The 15,524-nt window shown below is 43.9% G+C and overlaps 1 protein-coding gene across 2 annotated transcripts in view; it reads right to left on the bottom strand.

The window, feature by feature from the left end:
• Positions 1–15,524, bottom strand: part of DCDC1 (doublecortin domain containing 1) — a 1,503,674-nt gene that overhangs the window by 272,363 nt on the left and 1,215,787 nt on the right. For both annotated transcript variants that reach the window (XM_085648291.1, XM_085648292.1), the window contains 2 exons: positions 12,357–12,492; positions 11,234–11,393 (listed from right to left, as the gene is read on the bottom strand). In XM_085648291.1, the coding sequence (XP_085504417.1) occupies positions 11,234–11,393; positions 12,357–12,492 (296 nt within the window). The remainder of the gene's footprint in view (positions 1–11,233; positions 11,394–12,356; positions 12,493–15,524) is intronic.

The following is a 15,524-nucleotide window of genomic DNA, read 5'->3' as shown; positions in this document are numbered from 1 at the left end:
AAGCTGCACCAAACTACCAGAATGACCACTTCCTCTCCCTGGGCTACCAGCACTGTAGTCACCTAATAAACTCCCTCCGCTTCACCAACAACAACCACTGATTATCTGTGGTCTTCACAAGACCCCGTAAATGTCTACAGTATCACTGTCTCCCCTCACAACCTCTCCTTAGAGAAGGGGAATCACTAGGAGAGTTGAGAGCAGCTAGGAGTAGGTAGACGTAGTGTTACTCGTTTTGGATCAGGTTGTTCGCCATTCTGAGGGTGAGGACAAGTTGCAGGAGAAGCGGGGAGTGCAGTAGATGAACTGGCAACAAGAGCCAGGGTGGAGACAACATGCAGCAAGCAGCGGTGGGAACAGTGACAACAGGTGGGGCCCCACCAATGCAAACCAGCAGTGTCCCCACCGCTAAATAAGATAGTTGAACTGCAAGTTTGGCAGCGATGAGCTCTCACCCTCCAAATCCCTTAATGAGCCCCTTGGTCTGGATATTTTTTCCACACTCTTGTTAGTCTTTCTTACACTCATGTCATCAGCTAAACTACATACTGATTGCAGACCATGTAGCTGGTCTGATCACTATTTTGTCAACCTCTCACTCCCTGTAGACAGCCGCCCCAAACATTTATCCCCAGCGTGGAGGGTGGTACGGAATTGGCATAAGATAGAAGACGCCAAGCTGAGGGAAGTATTGAATGAGACAATACATCTTGGATCTCAGTCCTGGACCCGGATTTGAAGTATGAAGAATTCTTACATCGGCTGAGGCTAGCCATTGACGAGGTAGCCCCTGCCTGCAGGGAAAGAATAACAAATTGAATGAAGGGGGCCCCATGGTACACGCAAGAACTTAGAGGGGAAAAACAAGCTCTCCATCAATGTGAGCGATCCTGAGCCGAAGGAGGCATACAAACAAAAATTGGCCCTCTATAAAGCTTCAATTATCTGAACCAAATCTGCGCATTATGAAGCAAGGATCAGCAAGGCGACAGATACTCAGAAAGAGACTTTTAACGTACTCAGGGAGCTGAGTCATCTGAAAGAGCCAAGGACGGTTACCAGTCAAGCTGACTGTGACAAGATACAGGATTTCTTTTTAACTAAGTTGAAGACATTATCATAGATATAGGTAACATGTGCCTCACCCCCTGTCCCCTGTTAGTGGGGGACCCGCCTGACTTTCAGGGCACTGCTCTCTCTGTGTTCCTTGTGCTTGAACCACATGATTTAGCTCACATTGTGGCCAAAGTAAACTCAGGGGTCACCTGAGGACCCTTGTCCACCGAAGTTGTTCAAATGATCATCCCAGTGATAGAGGCTGAGGTGTTGTCCCTACTAAATCTTTATTTGGCGACAGGAAAGGTACCACAGAAATTTAAGGAAGCCTTGGTGATCCCGTTGCTGAAAATGGCAGGGGCGGACACCAGGATGCTTAAAAACTTCCGACCCATTTCCAGACTCCCCTTCCAGGCTAAAGTTCTCAAACAACACGTACTCAGAGTCCTCTCGTCCTTCGTTGAACAACATCAGTTGCTACACACTCGATAAGCCGGGTTGAGGGCTCACAACAGCACAGAGTTGGTGATGCTTTCAGTGCTGGACGACCTGCGGCTTGCAGCTGATAAGAAGACCCCCTCAGCTCTAATTTTATTAGGTCTCTCAGCCACATTTGACAAGGTGAACCACGTACAGTTGTTAGCCCATGTCCGGCGGCTGGGAGTCACTGGGATTACTTCCTTCCTGGAGGATGGGTCTCAAAGAGTCCAACTAGGAGATTGCACGTCTAGGAAGGGCAGCCTACGATGGGGGGTCCCACAGGGCTCCGCGCTGTCCCCTATGCTTTTTAATACTTACCTTCAGCCTCTGATAGATGCACTGGCAAAAACAGATTGCCAGGTGTTTAACTACGCTGATGACACCCAGTTAATTGTGCGAATTGACAACTCCCCCGACTCACAGCGTAACGTCCAGAATATTCTCAGGTTTGCTATGAATTGGATGACATCTAATTCATTGCAGGTAAATCCAGATGAAACAGAAGTGCTTGCTCTTACGTCGGGGGTCTCGCACTGGTCCAGTGTTTTTTGGCCTCAAGAGCTGGGCACCACCCCGATACCGGTGCCTGCAGTGAAGAGCGTGGGTATTAAGTTGGACACTGGACTGACCCTAAATAGCCAGGTATCTGCTGTTGTGGAGAGCTGTATTGGCTTGATGCGGCAACTTCGGAAACTGGTGTCCCTGCTGTCTTTCTCTACGGTCATGACGGCATTAATCCTGTCACGCTTAGACTATGGCAATGCAGTCTAACCTGGGCTTCCCGAAAAACTCCTGGGGAAGCTCCAAGTGGTTATGAACAATGCGGCAAGGTTGATTTATAAATTGCCAAGAAGAGCCCATGCCACCCCTCTGCTGCAACAGTTACACTGGCTTCCCATTAAGCAAAGCATTGCACAAAAGTCTCAGTATGGAGAGGCACCCAAATACATCAAAGACCGCCTGAGGCCCTATGCGCCTGGACGCTGTCTCCGACTCTAGGGGGCCAGGCATTTTCAGTTACTATCCCCCAGATCTGGAACAAGCTACCGGATGGTACGTGTAAGGAAGCCAGGTTACTACCGTTCCGGAGGAGACTTAAGACCCTTCTGTTCACCGAGGCGTTTGGATAAGTTTACTCCACTGTGTGTTGAGTATAGCTGCGCGGAAGGATTTGCGATCTTCTGATTTATGTTACAGCGCTTAGAGACCTACTGGTGATTGTCACTCTATAACTACAATTTAACATAACATAACTCACTTGAGAGACTGCTGTCACAGGTTGGTCTCAGTCGGCTCCACGTTTGCCCTTTGTGAGAAAACAGAAATAGTCCATCTTCTAAATGTTTCACCCCCTCTTATTAAAGCATCAGTTCCTTTTTTCGAGGACAGGTAGATTAAGTAATCATTACACATTTTGCATTCTCCCATTATTTGATTTTTCTTGCACTTGAATTGTATATTTGAACATTGCTAATGTTATGTCCAAGATGGTTTAATTGACTGTCCTATGGAGCCTAGGTTTGATAACAATGATAGCTTAATGATTTCTTACAGTTAACATACTCTTGTCAGTGACTTTTTCCCTGCTGGCTTCCTCCCTGCCTTCATTTCTTAGTAGTAGCATAAAGTGTAAAATAACATCTCATCCCCTTGGGCCTGATGGACAACCATAGAGGCCAGTGTCTGTCTCAAAGAAACGAGGTTCCTCGTTGTTGAGGCAGAAACTTCTTCTGGAAACGTAACAGGCTTTTGTCAAGTGTCTGCAAAATCGCAGATTCTTTTTAGGAAACTGTTCGAAAATCGAATATTAGTAGGGGCAAATGTATATCTGCCACTGGCATAAGAGCCACTAACACAGTTTTGGGGTCAAAATAGGTCTCAGAAAATTATTCCTATGCTCAACCCTTGGTAGCTTGGCTGCGAGCAGGCAGGCTTCACTTCAAAGACAGGTATGTAAAGCATTCAAAAACACAATTTCAGTAAATAATTAAGACACAATACACAATACAAATCCAATATCAATTTATGAACATAGGAAATATTCGTCTCTTTAAAATGACACCAGAACGACAAAAATCCATTGTAGGGAATCGGAGATATGAATTTTCAAAGATTTAGCACTTTCTAGCACATAGAAACCTATAGCGCCTTATCGGGACATCTGGTCACGATAAACCTGGTCAAAGTCAGAGTTTCAGGCTAACCGCAATGGAACCCTAGGCGGCTACCCCTTGCGGTAGGTCTGGGTCAAAGTTTTTACCTTCGGACTTGGAAACTTTTCTTGAGCTTTTCTTCTCGGGGTCTGTCGAAGCTCTCAGCCAGTCCGGATTTGGGGAGGGTTTGCCAGATTGCCTTGCGACGAGCTCCCAGTCAAACTTATGGAAGTCTGACCTCCACAGCATTCCAGCGGAGAAAACCAAGGAACCAGGCCAACATGCGGTTGAAGGCAGGCGGCTTGGCTTTCGCGGTTGGTCCCGGACACCTTTTCTTGGTTCGGACGTAGAAACTTTTAAGGAGCTTTTTCTCACGGGGTCCCTCGATGCCCTTCACCAGGCCAGATTCGGTGAGGATTCGCCAGCCTCGGAGCTCAACTACTCCTGGTCAAACTCTGGAAGTAGGACCTACAGAGCTTTTTCGGTGGGGCAAACCTGGACGGAAGGCTGACTCGCGTTTGAAGGCAGTCGGTCCCCTTATGGAGCTTTTTTCCAAAGTTGCTTCAAACTTCTCCAAACTTCTGGAACTTCTTCTTGAAGTTCCCCAAAGGGTCCCAAAGTGTCTCAAACTCACTCCAAGGTTCTGGAAGCTCCAAGATGGTCCTTGAAAGTTGAGGACTTCAGTTCCCACAATCCACTTGGACAAAACCCTTACAAATCCACTGGTAGTTCTCCAGGTTGAGGAGTCTTGGTGGTGATGTTCCAGGTGAGCTCTGTTAATCTCTAGCTTCCAGGGAGTCCACTCTTTAGTCCTTTTTACACCAAGGTAATCCACAGGCTGTAGATTCAGATTGTGCAGAAGGTGCAGTCTTGAGAGTGCAGGCCTTAGGAAATGCACATCCAACTTCCAGCATGGCCCATCTTGCTTTCTTAAGTTTCAAGCAGCAGAACTGAGGGGCTCTGCCCTTCTCAGATACTTATTCCAACTTCTCTGGGGCAAGCAGAGAGGTCATTCGTGTCACAAGGGGCTGCAGGGTACCACCGAATGGTGTGACCACTTCCTGCAGAGTGTGGCACTATTTTGTCCTAGAGTGCACCAATTCTTCCAAATTCATAATGTTTAATTTTCCAGCAGGGAGAGAAGAGCTGGCTTAACACACCCCTAGGATGGCTAATCTCCATAGACTCTCCCCCTTGCATCTGTTCATGTCTTCCTTAATCCTAGCATCTGGCTTAGGGTCAAAAGAGTGGAGTTGTAAATGACACTGATGTCTTCCCCTTCCCTTGGAGTCTATTGTTTACGACTCCTCCCCCTGCTCTGGCATTTCTGTGCAACAGGACACTGCCCTCCCAGCAGAGCTGTTCAACCCCAGGGGCTCTTTATCACCTCTTCAAAGAAGCCTGGCTAATCCACTTAACTCTGACCAACTAGGACAGACCACTGGAAGGCTGAATCTGGGCTTACAAACAAGAAAGTCTTATAACTTCTTGTATGTACCTTTTAGGAGAATTTCAGTAATATAATATTGTTGAGTTTATTAGTACCATTCTGGGAAGTCTTTGAATGGGACTTTTAGCCTTCTCCTATCAAGAGTTATTAGTTAATAACTTTATACAATGTTAACCTATGTGGTATAGGATTTGCAATGGGAAAAATTACTTGGGCCATTTTTCCAGCACCAGTGCTTATAAAAACATATTTATAAGTACTCTACATATAGTTACAGGGCCCCCACCCCAGAAACACCTAGGGTAGAATTTAGGGGTTCTGAATATGTAAAAATATTGCTGATCCTCCCTCCACAGTGCTCCTACTACCAAAGCCGATTTTGGGCACCACTTTATCACAATGTGGGGAGTGAAATGTGCCATTTCACTTAACCCAGGGAATATATCACTCATTTTATAAGGGTCCTCCTTATAAATACCTGATCCCCCACCCCTGGGACACCTAGGGGAGACCATGGGGGTACCTAATATGCCCAAATATTGTAGGTTAACCATTTTTAAGTGTCCCAAACACAAAAGTCGAGTTTGAGCACAATTTACTTTCTAAAAGCAGTCCTGCAACACAGGGCTACTTTTAAACTGACCTCATGCTTCAGCAGTGCACACATGCAAGTGCAGAAAGGGCTGCTGGCCTCTAAATTGCCATGCCCTATTATATACCAGGGACTGGTAGGTAGTTTCAATCCCCCTGCCCTATTATGTACTAGGGCCTTAGAGGGTAGGTCATGCCAATCACAGGGGTATACCAACCCATAGTGTATCATAGTGTATGTAGGTGTTTTTACTGTATTATAAATGTGTCACTTTCAGCATAGCACTGGTCCTGGGCCTGGTTAGACAGAACCCAGGGTCAGTCAGAGTCAGTTACCACCAGTACCAGTCAGCAAAAAGTTAGAGGGTGCCCAGGGAACAGGATGATTTTCCAACAGAAACCTTTGAACGTGTTTTGAAAAACCATGCTACTTCATTAAGGTTGCCATGTTTTCTAAATATCTGGCCTTTAACTTCAATTCCAGCCCAATTTTTGCATCAAATGGGCTTTTATACATGGCGCAAAGATGTCAGTTTCACGGGAGGTTGAAATTAGATCCACAAACCTGCCTGACACATATAGCATGTCTGTAAATATTGTTTTGTAACTTGGCCCTCACACAAACAGTTCTGATGTGAAACGTGTTCTGCAGCATTATTCATCCATTTCTATTTTTCCTTCTTTATTTACTAAATTAGTTTGGTATGCATGCATACCTCTAACACTGTTGAAAAGGGGCTTATTTAAGAGCGCCCTCTGTCACTTTTGTACCACGTAAAGGGGTACATGTGTGACGCAGGGCTCTCATAAAGATTGATGAAGTGATGCAAAGCCACCCTGCATGGCTTTGTGTGGCCTCATAAATCATGAGTAAGGTGATGCAGCGCAAATCTTTGTGCCTGGGAGTTGTTCCATGGACATTGCGGTGGGTTTTCCCACACGACACCCATGGAATTTGTCACTGCCCCGGATTTACTAGATGATGTAACCCTGGGGAAGCGTCAGATCCGTATGCTTCCTGAAGTTAGGCGTAACAAGGAAAAATATGTTCATTTCTCCTCGTTTTTTCCTATTTTCATGTGTGCTGCAGAACACATAGAAAAAGGAAAATGCCTTGTAGGATTGTTTTTGTGCGTAAAGGTGCAAGGGTACCTACGTTAACGCTAGGCTGCCAAAACCGCGCCAGTGCAGGCAGAAAGGACAGAAATGCATTGTATAGCTTATATACAGTGCATTCCTGTCCTTTCACTTAGGCAGAGGGCAGACCAGCAAGGTGCCTTGCTGCGCTGCCCTATACCAAATTGTCAAAAATTAGGTCCTTTTTCTCCCAACCACGCAAGTGAAGGATTACAGTCGACTGGTGCTCTCCCTTCTTAGAGAGCTCGGTAAAATTAGAGGGTGCATGGACACGAACCCCTGCTCAAAATATTGACCTCCTTCAGCCGAGGAGGGGTGGCTTAACTCCTCTTCTACTTCTCTCCTCGCTCATGCGGTGTATTTGTACATTAATAGGCACTGCTCCTGTCTTTAAGAAAGGTGCATGGCTGTTGCTCAGGCAACCAACTCCCATTCGAGCTGATTTGGCATCACTATACTCATTTTACAGCCTCCCTGCCTAGCCAACATTGCTATATGGATGAAAGAGCCTTTATAAAATACCCTCTCCTTTTTTGGTACACCTGCACGCAGCACCCTCCTGCCCTTGAGGCTAGGATGGTGATGGTAGCTGCCTTTATCTTTAAGTTTCTAATTACAATTATAATTTGTGCTCCTATCTCTCACAACTCTTTCTCCATTACACGCATTTGCGTTGCGCCACAGTAAAAGATGAGAGCACCTCTTTGTCCACTCATGCACTGCACTAAACTGCAACATAACAAATACAATTCTCCGCCAGCTGCCCACTCCCCGAGGTGTAGCGTGCCACCCATCTGAAAATGCACTTCAGAGCCCTACACTGGGTAATGAAGCGCTATTTTGATGCAACAAAACAATACAAAATAAGCTGCTCTGTTGAATTATTTATTTAGGATATAAGAATATTCGATCATATACTTAGAATTAACTCAATCTTCTTAACTTTAGCGGTGTTATCACATAATGTTTATGTCTCTTATAACACATTTTTAGGTTTCGCCTGCATAGCGCTTGCGCTGTGCTTGAGAAATCTATTGTTTTTAATAGAAACTTAAAAGGAGCTTACATCCCGCCTCCTCTCTTTCCTGGCTTCTCATTGGTTCCTGTGCATGCCACTTACCTTTCCTCCATTTGTATCGGCTGAAGCATATTTTCCTCCATTTACCAATGCTTGTTCCTAGTCAGCTTCTCTTATCAGTTTTCCACCGGCAAAATACTATTAACATCCGCTTTGTTGGAACTATATTTTCATAAGGTTTGCCTTTAACAATTGCAGCATATATATATATAACAATCTATCACCCGGAGAGATTAAATTGTTGTATAGAATCACAGGATGTTGAGCAGCTCTGATGAGTTTTGGACCGGGATCCCCTGCTTGGGAGACAGCAGCTCTGCCCGCTGCGCCACATACTCTCCATTCCCTGCTACCTGTCAGGCAGCTCTTTTCTTTCTCAGACGATAATTGATGAAAACAGCTATTTAATCATTACATAGACAAAACCGATGCATTACCAATTCTTGTTAACATTGTACTCAGTCAGTGGGCATCAGATTGAACGAAACATAAAAAGATCATTACTGGTCCTATTTTGTTACCTACTCTTTCTAATTCCAAATTAGGGGCAATGCAATGAATATCATCAGCAATAAACAATGATCAGATATGTTCGCCTTTCAAGCAACAATATAAAGATTTCTCAGCTGTAATATTTCCGAAACAAAATCCACTGATCGAATTTTGAAGCCGCAAATTCTACGTCGCCAATGTAGTATCAATAGCATGCAACAGCGCCATCTAGTGTCAGAAGTAGATCATCAATTTTGATTCTTGTTTAATGTATTTCAAAACTATGAGGGCAGGCAGGAAGGTAGGCTTCGAGAGTTGTTTGTGAGGGTTCGATGAGACAGAAAGTATATACCTTGCTAAAGAAGGCACATCTCTTCTTGCTTTAGGATGTGCAGAACAATGGGCTAAAGGAAACGGGAGAGGAGATGTACTGGCAGACATCTGTGAAGGTAGTAATTAAATCCACTTGATTTACTTTCAACAATGATAGACATGACAAATTCAATGCGGGAATTCGTTAGGGGATTTTTTCAAAGATAAATGCAGTATAAGTGCAAATAAAGCACTCGGAAATATTAGAACGGTGCATAAAATTCGCACCAATCTCCCAACAATTAAGTACTGTATTAGCAATATATATAATCCGAACCAGTAAATATTTGCAAATTAAGACAAACTTTTGAAGCAGTTGCATTAATAAACCCCAGTTAAGACACGGGGAATAAAGTAAAAGCCGTTCCTGATACATGCTTTCTCCCTTTAGAGCACATCAGATAACTATATTATTGTTTAGAGAATACCAGTGTCACCTATTGGGGTTTCAACAGCACCAACCAGCATTCGAGAATTTGACTCCAAGATTTCACAATGGTGCATTAACTGTCTGAGTTGCAGCACCAGCCTATACAGTGGTAACGTTAAGCATTCAAACAACTTAAAACAACTGTAAGTACAACCCGAACCAATGTAATTCAACTTTTCTATAACGTTACAGCGCCTTGGACATATGGACAGGGGCAAATAGAAAGAGCGAAAAAGCCCTGCCTGTTGAACAGTTATCCGCTATATTTCAGGGCTCCCAGCAAACTCCTTACTTTTAGGAAACCAGCGAAAACCTACCTTTTATAACTTTGCAGACCTATTTTTCACTCCCACTTCTCCACCCTCCATCTTGCATCTAGAAGCAATTTATGCATGCAGTTCGCTTGTTACAAGTCACCTAAGGTCATGTAAACTGTGCTTTATTTGAGCCGGTGGTTTCCGGTGCTAGGTACCACATGATGGCGCTGTTTGTTTTATTTAGAGATGAGCACAAAAACAGTTGTTTATAAATCCAATAAACATCTAAAATGACTAATACCTTCCACCCAAACCATTCTTATAGCTTTGGGCCCTTGAATTGTCTGAATTGTCACACTTGTAGTAGTGTGATGGCTACTCTGTGAGTTTGCACTGTTACCAGTAGCCCTGGCCGGGGCAAGGTGTTGGTGCAAGCTGCAGTGGCCTCCTGATGAGAGCCATGGCACCTATTTTTTTTTACAAATTAAACATTGCATATAGAACACAAATATATTTGGGAAAACACAGTGCACAATGACTAAGTTACACTCTCCGGCCAAAAAAGCACAATCAACATTTGTTGGTATAAATCATGGCGATCAACATTAAAGTTATTTAGCTGTGCATCAGTGGTATTCAATGTGGCTTCAGGAGGGACAGACCCACAACAGAGGAGACTGGGATACAGTGAAACTCACTGGAACTGATTTGCATGGTCAGGAGTATCCCTGACGCTCTGGCATGGACCCGGAGCAGCTTGCCCTACTTTGAACATCCATAATGAGCAGCTTTGGAAGCAGTTTAATGCCCCACTTAAAAACGAATTGAGGGCCGTTTCTACAACATAGTTCCAATTTGTGCACTTGGCACTATTTTAGCCTTATAGCCTGCTGCTGAGATCCTTTAACAACCGGTAAGCCTGAGCCAGAAGGGCTATAAGGCTACTAGGACATTCCATCCACTAAGGGTTGAATGTTCTAAATTAAAAAGGGAGAAACATGAAGGCAGACATTGGAATGTTGGAGCTCCGGGCTTATACAAGCAGTTATAAGCTTGGAGCTTCTACATTGTCTTCAATAGAGCTCTCAACATTCTATTATTCTAATAAGATCTAAACTTGCAGTAGTTTAACATGTCCATGTTGTGTGTGGTTTAACATGTAAATAATATTTTCTCTGTATTATCTTGAACAACATTTTCTTTTCACTGTTAGCACATTTTATTTGTGTTCCAGATCAGCCACGGTAAGTAGTGGAAGTAGCTGCCGGGCGGTGACGTGGGGAGGGGCAGGGTGGGGGTAGTAAACTATGGATTACGGAGGTTTTCAGGTAAGTACACATATAAATAAAACGCATTTCGTTGCGCGCACGGCATCCCCAAATGCGAATTGCCAGTGTCGCGTTTCAGGCCTCATTCTCACGTGATAAGGAAGGAAGAAGAATACTAATGAAAAGTAATTGGCATTTCTGTGAACTCGGCAGTAATTTGGGTACGCATAACAACTGAGCCCACCCAGCACATGCATAATTACACTTGGGTATTTTTATGCTCGCGATTTACTCTTAAATGTGAAGGAGGATAAACAAAGCGTGTGTTTTTTGCAAGCTACACCGCTGAATCTCAACTTTCGGAATGAACCATCATTACTTTACTACGATAATGTAGTTTCTTTATTAAGAAGGCAAACATGTATTTGATTAGTCTACAGGTGCAATGTGACTTTTTTTCAATACTTACAAAAAATGTTTATTTGTAATGTCGTCTCTCCCATAACTTTCATCTATTTCACGTATTCCCTCTGATGTTAACAAATCTGGTTCTTCGTAAACTGCGACACTTTGATTGACAATCAACTTCGCTCCAGCAACAATGTCACCACACACCTCTAAAACAAGATCTGGATAAAATGGCATTTTTATTAATGAATTGTTCAAGTCTTAAAATTACTCCTTATTTTTTTTTAACACATATTTCCAGACCTGCAATAGCTATATCATACAACCATGCCTAAAAACAAATAGCATATCATATGTAAGGAGAGCAGGGCCCATATCCACCTAAAACACAAAAACACAGCTGCAATAGAAGGTCTGAGGAGGTACTGTATTTAGAAACGTTGGAGGGGGCGATAATGTATTTTGTTTGAAAAATAAGTCTCGAAGGTGTGTTACCATCCTTGCGTGAAGTAGGCCTCATTGAGCAAGGGCTCTGATTGGATGGGGATCCCTTTAAACCAAAAGGTGGAAAGAAAAGAATCACTCTATGCATATGTGTGTCTGGAGGTTCTGGTTGGGCTGGAAATCTTATCATATAAATATGAAACATTTCCAGATTAATTATTTTCTATTCCTGTGTTGATTGAGCTGCTATGAGAATGGGGATCTATGGAGTTTAAGCTCTCCTTGGGTTCACCTCAGAAACGATTATCCCAGAGAGAAAGTGTATCTTTCAAGCACGATGTACATGCCCCTAGTCTGGGTAGTCACAGTGGCTTCTTCCTACAGCCTATTAAGTTGCACTGGAAACAAGTGACCTGATTTTCACACAGAAGTCGGTGTCTGTATAATCATCTTTTGCATTCTCAAGCCTTAGTGGCACGCTATCTTTTAGTCGATGACTTAAAGGTCAGTTTAGGGTGCAGCACATTTAGCTGGTATCTGTGCAATTAAATCACAGAACACCCAGGTACACCCCTGGTGATGTTAGGAAGATCATAGGATAAATAGTGATTCCTAAACTTTTAAAAAGAAATCTGGGTCAATAGTCAATGAAGTGCAGTTGTGGAAATAAATAACGTGCAACCTCTCCACTGCTCTGGAACCTCAAAAGCAAACAATCATGGTAAAATAGCGTTGCTTACTTTCAGGATTGCGCATGGCGCAAAACGCCCGGACCATGGCGACATCCGAAGACAAGGTATTGATTAAGAGCTGCTTCTTCCGTTCTGCCGCAGTCAAAGGAGGATCAATCCATGGATTCCCGCATGAAACGTAAACCTGATACAAAAGTTTCTGTCAGATATTTTTCCAATGCACGATGCAGCACACAAAGCAGCAGCCGTGAGACTGGGGAGCCAGGGATGGGGAAGAGGCAAAGAAAAGCAGTCCTGACAAATAGAAACATATTTCACATTTTTGATTGTGAGAAGACATATTTTCAGGGGGGGCTTGACCACTTCCAAGGCCAAAGACTGACCAGCAGGAGGGCTAAAGGGACTCCAAGCAATGTACACGTTTGATTGACCGGTACCAAAGAGGTTTCAACAGACTTGAAAACCTCCATTAAAATAATAACTTTGAACTACTTCCCATAAACAGTCCTGTTATTTAATCACTTTCTAGAATATGTATAAATATCGGTTGCCAAGCAAAAATAAGAGCGCTCCAATGTTGGCACAGGAGAGGGTCTATTTCAGCAGACACCGCACCTGAGTGGTGGGTAATCTGTCCTAGTGTGTGATACGTTGCAGATTCCGACCCTTATGCAGACTGGTCCCATCACTATCTTCCCCTTCACTATGTAAGGGGTAACTGATATAATTATAACAACGAACACCGACAAAGCCAATAGGTCTGTTGGCTTTGATAATGCTTTTCTTACCAAGATGGCCTCCACATGCACACATGCATCACAGATGTCAGGTGATGGTGTTCCGTTTGCTTTAAGAAAAATCATCCCTGGGTGGCAACTTGAGAGGAAGCATGTGTGGTGGCCATCTTGTACTGGTTTTTCTTTTTAGTGTAAAAAAGATAATTTCAAGGTGGGTGCAATGCATGCACACATAAAGAGGGTGGCCAGTTGAAATGCTTAATAAACAATTTAAAATAGTCACCGACCTATACAAGAGGGGACACCGTAAGGGCGCAAGGAAGGCAAGTGGATGCTGAGAGTGCACACATTTTTTAATAAACCGAGCATGGGCAGGAAAAGACCAGGGTTGGAAATGACTATCATTTCTGTGGCATTCCCCCAGATTTTGCCTTCTTCTGCTGAACCCGTTTTTGTTGGCCATAGTTACACTTTACTCCTGCTAACCAGTGGTAAACATGGTAAAACTTGGCATATAGCCAGTTAGCACAACTAATTTATTTATACATCCCTATTATATGGTGCCTCATGTACCCAGGGTCAGTAAAATAAATGCTACTATTGTGTTGCAGCACTCACTGTGCCACCCAATAATGGTGCCCTGTAAAACCTGTCTCCAGGCCTTCCATTGCAAACTGGTGGGCCTATTTATGAAATTGTCATGCAATACAGCGCAGCAAGTCACCTTGGTGCGCTGCACTGCATGACAGGGAAAGGACAGGAATGCTCTTATTTAAGGCAATAGGGTACATTTCTGCCTTTTCCTCTGTGCCAGAGCCCATTTGGCAGCCTAACGCAAATGTAAGCACCCTTGCACCATGGTGCAAGGGTGCCTCTGTTGCATGCAGGAGTGTTCTTGTGCAGGAAGAGGCACCTTCCTGTACAAAAACGATCCTGAGTGTCATATTCTTCTATGTGTGCTGCGGAATGCAGCATATATAGAAAGATGAAGTAATGAGGAGATATAAAGATATTTCTCCCCGTCACGGCACTCCTGGGAAGGCATATCTTTTCAGCGCTTTCCCAGTTTTACCAGTTCTGGTAAATCTGGGAATGCATCATAAAACCATGGGAGTTGTGTGTGAACAACCAAGCAACACCCGTGGAATGCCTTCCCATGGCAGAGTAAGGCAATGCAGCGATTTGCACTGTGTTGCCTTACTCCAGATTTATGGAGCCACTCAGGGCCAAGGAAAATTGCCTTGCTTGGCTTCATAAATCTGACGTAAAGTTTGCATCGCTTAAACCACATTGCAAATAGACCCTGGGTGTGCTTTTTCAGACTGTCATTTCAACCAGACACAACAAAAAAATTGCCAGGCATAAACATTTGTCTTTAAAACTTATAAGCCACCGGTAAGGTAGAACCTAACCAACCAGAAGGCAGGGAGCATAGTATTTAAAACGTAGGATAGATCGGCTTAAGTTTTACATGTTCTGGCAGTGAAAAACTCCTAAAGTAGTTTCAAATGTTTGTAAATGGCAATGTCAGATTTTAAGTCACAATTCTGAAAATGACACTGTTAGACCTGGCACCTTGGCGTGGGTCTCCCTTCCATTTTGTGCGGTTGTCTCATGTGTTTTTGCTGGTGTTAGATGCTTTGGGCACTGTGCCACTGCTATCCAGTGCCACAGTGCAAGTGCTCCATGTTGTAAATTGATGTATGGATTAGTGATTCCATGATTGGCTGGTTTGGTTTACCTGTCAGACCCTAGTACAGTGTACCAGGAGTGCCCAGGGCTGGTAATCCAAATGCTGCTGGTGGGCTTGCAGCACTGGTTGTGCCACCCACAGAACCAGCCTGTTAAAGTGTGTCTAAGGCTTGCTATTGCAGAGCCTGTGTGCAGTCTGGTACTGCAATGCTGCTGACTGGGCAAGTGCACCCACTTGCCAGTCCCTAAACTTTCCCTTTTCTTCATATCAGACACCCCTATGGTAGGCCCAAGGGCAGGGTGCATTGTAAGTATAAGGTAGGACATGCCCTGGTGTGTGTGGCATGTCCTAATAGTGAATTGCAGCCATTTTCGATGTTCACTATTGCAAGGCTACCTATTCCCCATAGGCCAGAATGGGCAGTTTGATTATTACATCTTATAATCCTAACTGACTCAGGGAACATGGTAGAAATTCAAGTTTAGTATGCCTGAACTCAAAATGATAACATGCATCTTTTAGTGAAGTTGGTTTTAACATTCTGTGTTTGAAAATACCACTTTTAGAAAGTAGGTATTTTCTTGCCTAACCATCCAAACCTGCCTCTGCTAGGTTGTGTATTCCTTGTATGGAGTTTGAGTGACAGGGGCTGGGGGATTCCAGGAGACAGGGTGAGTCAGCACAGGGCTGAATTGGGAGATCTGCATCTAGATGGGTGGGAGGAGTTGCACCTGGGACCTGAATAGTGCTGTGCCTTCCCTCCTGTGGTGCATCGGATGTCTCTAT

Source organism: Triturus cristatus, chromosome 3_2, assembly GCF_964204655.1.
Source record: "Triturus cristatus chromosome 3_2, aTriCri1.1, whole genome shotgun sequence".
Lineage (NCBI taxonomy): Eukaryota > Metazoa > Chordata > Amphibia > Caudata > Salamandridae > Triturus > Triturus cristatus.
Note: the sequence above shows the minus strand (reverse complement) of the source record. Positions and strands in the feature narration are given on the sequence as shown.